The 4,733-nt window shown below is 51.7% G+C and overlaps 1 protein-coding gene across 17 annotated transcripts in view; it reads right to left on the minus strand.

Annotated features, from left to right (window-relative positions):
• Positions 1 to 4,733, minus strand: part of LOC117802260 — a 25,748-nt gene that overhangs the window by 4,499 nt on the left and 16,516 nt on the right. For 8 of the 17 annotated variants that reach the window (XR_004625321.1, XR_004625320.1, XR_004625319.1 and 5 more), the window contains exons 1-2: positions 777 to 1,044; positions 417 to 588 (exon numbers count right to left, since the gene is read on the minus strand). The exons of 1 other annotated variant lie outside the window; for it this stretch is intronic. Coding sequence is in view for 2 of the 16 variants with exons in the window: in XM_034660216.1 (XP_034516107.1) it covers positions 393 to 588; positions 977 to 984 (204 nt within the window). In the remaining 14 variants the exon portion in view is untranslated. Of the gene's footprint in view, positions 1 to 392; positions 660 to 776; positions 1,355 to 4,733 lie in introns of those variants that run through there. 8 more of the 17 variants (XR_004625318.1, XR_004625317.1, XR_004625316.1 and 5 more) reach the window with 8 other exon arrangements.

Here is a 4,733-nt window from a genome sequence, read left to right on the forward strand (position 1 = left end):
CGGGGCGGGGCGGGGCGGGCCGTGGAGTGCAGCGCGGGGGACAGGCGGTTGCTGCTGAAAGCGGCGTCGCGGGGCCGGGGCCGGGGCCGGGTCGGGCGGTGGAGACTCGCAGAAGGGACGCGGGTGTGCCCGAGCACAGCCGGGAAAGAGGAGCCGGGGCTTGGCTCCTGACTGCTTGGGCCGTGGTGCGCCCTGGTGCGAGCTGGTGGATAAACTAGGCCCGTGGAGCGGATGCCTCCGTGCTCCGCTCTCTCCTTTTTCACGAGTGTTTAACGAGGCAGCAGTTCCGCCGGGCGTGGGGCCTGGGTCACCATCCCCTACCCCATCCCATGACCCCGACCACTCCTCTTCCTCACACCCCACCTCCCGCATTTCCCCCAGCCCCTCACAACCAGCAGAAGGCAAGTAATTAATACTGCAGTAAGAGGGTGTGCGGTATCCAGGAGACGGTGAGGCCCCCAGTCCTCAGTCTTCAGCAGAGGCTGAAACCACCGCCGCTCCAGCCGTCGGGGACGGTGGGGGAGGGCCCTTCCAGCCTTGAGAAACCAGGACTCCATGTTCAAACGCAGTCTGTCTCTGCGCGTTCCGCTGGAAAATTACCCGAGTTCAGAAAGTCTGAGCCTCCACACCTCTTACATTGGCCCCAAACCTTGCTTTAGCTGTGAGAATCAGGGACCCCAGGAAAGGGGGAAGGAAGAGGAGATAGGAGACAGCTCACTTTGGGTGTTAAAATGACCCTCCCCCCCATCAATGAGGCGCTCCCGCTCTGCACTCACAGATCAGCAGGTGGTGAAATTTAGGGATTAATTGCAAGGAGGCTATGACATTCCGAGGACAAGGACAGAGTGCCTGGAAACAGAAAGCCTTCGTCCGGCTGCATCGGGGGGAGCTCGACTTGACCCCGGGCTCCCCACTTCCTCCTCCGCACCTTCCCGCAGATCCCAGGATTCTGGAATTGGCCTCGGCCCACCCGCACCTCGTCATTTCCCGAGGTCTGAGGACATTGGCTCTGGACCCCCTCCTCCGGGCCGCTCGTATGCATCTGCTCACCGTGTGCGCGTCTGGGGCGGTGTGGTCCGCAGGGCTCGGCCAGCCTCTCCTCCCGCCCCAAGCCTGGGAGGCGGAGCTCCGCAGGCCCGGGGGCGGGGCCTGGCTGCTGGAGTGCTCTCGGGCTGGTTCGGGGCGGGGCTTCCTGGGAGGGAGACTCCCAGCAAGGGCCGGGCGCCGGCGGGCACCCGCGCTCGGGGGATGTCCCGGTGCGTAGGCGAGGGTCTCGAGCGCGGAGAGGCACCGCCAGCAACCACAGCCACGCCTTCCACGCCTCCTTCCCTTTGGCGGGCGCCTGTTTGGGGCACCCGGATGGTTCTGAGCCCTAGAGTTGCTCCTTTGCCTTCCTCTCGGCTTCCTCCCCGCTGTCCCCTCACTTTGGGATGTGCTGCCACTGTCAGGGTTGAAGCGAGCCTCCAGGACCCCTTGAGAAAGGTTACACTCCTCGAGCTCCCTAGGCCAGGCCTCATGTCTCCGACCCGGCCTTGAATTTCCCTTCTTTCTTTCAGTCTCCTTTTCTCCACTGTGCCTGTGTGGACAAGAAAGCCTGAAACACGCGAACAGACTCCACGCAAGGCTGTTCATTGCAGCTCAGCTTGTAATAGGAACGAGCAGACTGGACACAGAGCAAGCAGGTTATGATGAAGACACGGCCCCGCGGAAGCGTCCAGCTGAGCCCTGGGTGATCCGCAAACAGGATGGACAGCAGCACCTGGCCGCCCTTTTCTCCTCGTCACCTCCTTTCCCCAGGCCCCCGGGACACCGGATGCAGCCTTGGCCCATCTGGATCTCATCCTTCCCGAGGATATGAAAAACCTGCCCCTGGACGTTGGCTCTGCAGGCGACTCAGCCAGCCCCGCCTCCGCACCGTCTATCCATTTTGCAAATGATTATCTGTGTATTATTATAGGATGAACTCCAGGATCTATTTGGGGGGGGGGAGGAAAACAAGGCGGGGAACAGACACTCAGGGGAATGTAAACATACGTATTTGTTTGCTTACTTAACAGTTTTCTAAGTGGAAGTATGAACAAAAGGCTAAAAAAAACAGTTACCTATGGGGAGAGGAAAACCAGCTCCAGGAGATGGAAATTGGTCTTTTTGTATGTACCCTGCCTTGTACATTTGAGTTTGGAAACATGTAAATGTTTTACATCATTACAAAATAAAATAAAACAAGACAAGTTGAACCTGTGTATGTAATTAGTAGCTTACACGCAGAGACGCATTATTTTAAGTGACTTTAAAATGCAGTAGGGGCACCTGGGTGGCTGGGTCAGTTAGGGTCTGACTTCAGCTCAAGTCTTTTTCTCTTTTCTTTTCTTTCTTTTCTTTTCTTTTTAAGATTTTATTTATTCACTAGTCAGAGAGAGACCAAGAGAAAGCACAAGCAGGGGGAGCGGCAGAGTGTGAAGCAGATCCCCGCTGAGCAGGGAGCCTGACTTGATCCCAGGACCCTGGGATCATGACCTGAGCCGAAGGCAGACGCTTAACTACCTAACCGACTGAGCCACCCGGACACCCTCAGCTCAAGTCTTGATATCAGGGTCCTGGGATGGAGCCCTGCTCCGCAGGGAGTCTGCTTATCCCTCTCCCCAGCCCCCACCCCTGCTCATGCTCTTTCTCTCTCTCAAATATATAAGATCTTTAACAATAAATAAATAAAGTGCAGTAATTTGACTGTATATCCTTAGTGGGATATATTTAAAAAGAATTGCAAATAAAACTTATCTTTTTCATTTATCATCTTAGTAATAATAGTATTGTTATCATTCTGAATCGTTGTTTATATATGTGCATATACACATATACACGTATATAGTAGGATAAAGAAAATAAGCGATTATGTTAATGTTACTAGGAACCAGGATTTTCAACCTAAAAGAAAAGATTAGGTTTTCTCTTACAATTATGACATAAAAGGAAGAAATAAAACATAGTAATCCAAAATTTGAATGAAAAAAAATCAATATAAACTCATAATGTATTTTCTCTTAAAAAACAATAAAATGTATTACTTAGCTCTGTTTATAATATGACCTATTAATAATGGCCTAACCGGAAATGCTGAGCATGCTTACTTACACTCAGATGGGGCCTCCAAGCACCATTTCCCACTGAAAGGAAAAATAGGTCCTTGGAGAACTGGGTAATTCTAGGTCCAGGAGAAGAAATACACAAGATGACTCAGGAACATCTTGTCACCCGAGGTTATGAGAAACCCACTGTGGTCAGGTCAAAAATGACTCAGGAGCCAACTTGAAGGGTCAAAGATGGGATACTTTTAGGATCAATAAGGATAGTAACACCAATTGATGGAAACATATCAAATATGTAAAAAAAAAATTCTGTCAGTTCTTTACCATAATGAAAACGTAAATCCACTGGTCATGTTTGGAGGAGGTAAGAAACCCACTCAGTTGTCAGAAAACTGGTAAATGAAGAGACTTAGTGTTTCCACTACCGTTCTGGTGCAAGTGTAGCAAGGAACAGCTCTTTCCTACACGCGCAGGAAGGATGAGAGACGACTGCTCTTTAGTAAGAGCGAGGGAGTAATGAACCTAGACAACGACCGCCAAGGGCTGCTGGGAACAGCGGAAAGCCACAGGTCAGGCGGAGGCCCCCGGAACTCACCCTCAGTCCTGACGTCACAGAGACAAGCCAACGTGTCCTGCGTTCGAATTTAATACAACAGTAGTAACTATGCGTATCCTTGTCCCGAAAAACGAACCTGAACCCAACAGGGTTCTGGATCTCCCAGAATGACTTTAACACTTCCAGAGACACACAGCAGATCCCAATGTGGGAGAATTCACGGGACAAAGGACCAGTTTTGTTCATCAAATAAATCTCCAGGAAAAAAAGGGAGAAAGGGACCCTAATAGATTAAAAGAGACTTAAAGGACATATCAGTCAAACACAGAGGCGGACTGGTGAGTGGTTCACATCCTGGTTTGAACAAATTCATCATATTCTCATTTTTAAAAGCATGAGTCCAAAATCTGAATACTGAGTATACATTTATACTAAAGAACTGTGCATTTTTAAGATGTGATCACTGTACTTTTTCAAAAGGAGGTTTTTGTGTGCATACTGAAGTTTTATCAATGAAAACTTATGTCTGGGACTTGCTTAAAACTAACACAGTGGGGGAAAGGGGGGCAACGAGTGGGTTATTACCAAGCAGAGTTGGTCTTAAGTGAATGATCACTGCGCAGGGGGCAGCGGCTGGAGGAGAGCTCACCGCATTGCTCTCTCTACTCCGTCACTGTGCGTACCAAAAAAGTTGGCACTTGAAAACATTCTCCAAGTGTGGTCTTCCAAGTGTGGTCAGTATGTGGGAGTGAACCCGACTCGGAACCGGACATTCTTCCGAAGGTGCTGAAAAGGTTTGAGTCTCACCTAAGACTGGTTTAACCTGGAGTGGGGGCGCGGGTCGTTCCCCTGTCAAACACAAATCCACCTGCTCCTACTTCCTCATACCCGGAAACCGAAGGAAACTCAGGTCCGGACCCATCTTCCCCCAACCCTCACCACCGCCCACAACAAAAATCTCCATCACGCGTTGTGCCGCCCTGGGCGGCTCCCCGGAGGCGCGGGCGGGCTGGGGGCGTAGGTGGCGCCCTCCAGGAGCTGGGCGGCATGTCCGCGTAGGGGGGGTGGGTCCGGCGGCGGTGGGGGGGGGC

The sequence above is a fragment of the Ailuropoda melanoleuca genome, chromosome 5 (genome assembly GCF_002007445.2).
Source record: "Ailuropoda melanoleuca isolate Jingjing chromosome 5, ASM200744v2, whole genome shotgun sequence".
NCBI classification, from domain to species: domain Eukaryota; kingdom Metazoa; phylum Chordata; class Mammalia; order Carnivora; family Ursidae; genus Ailuropoda; species Ailuropoda melanoleuca.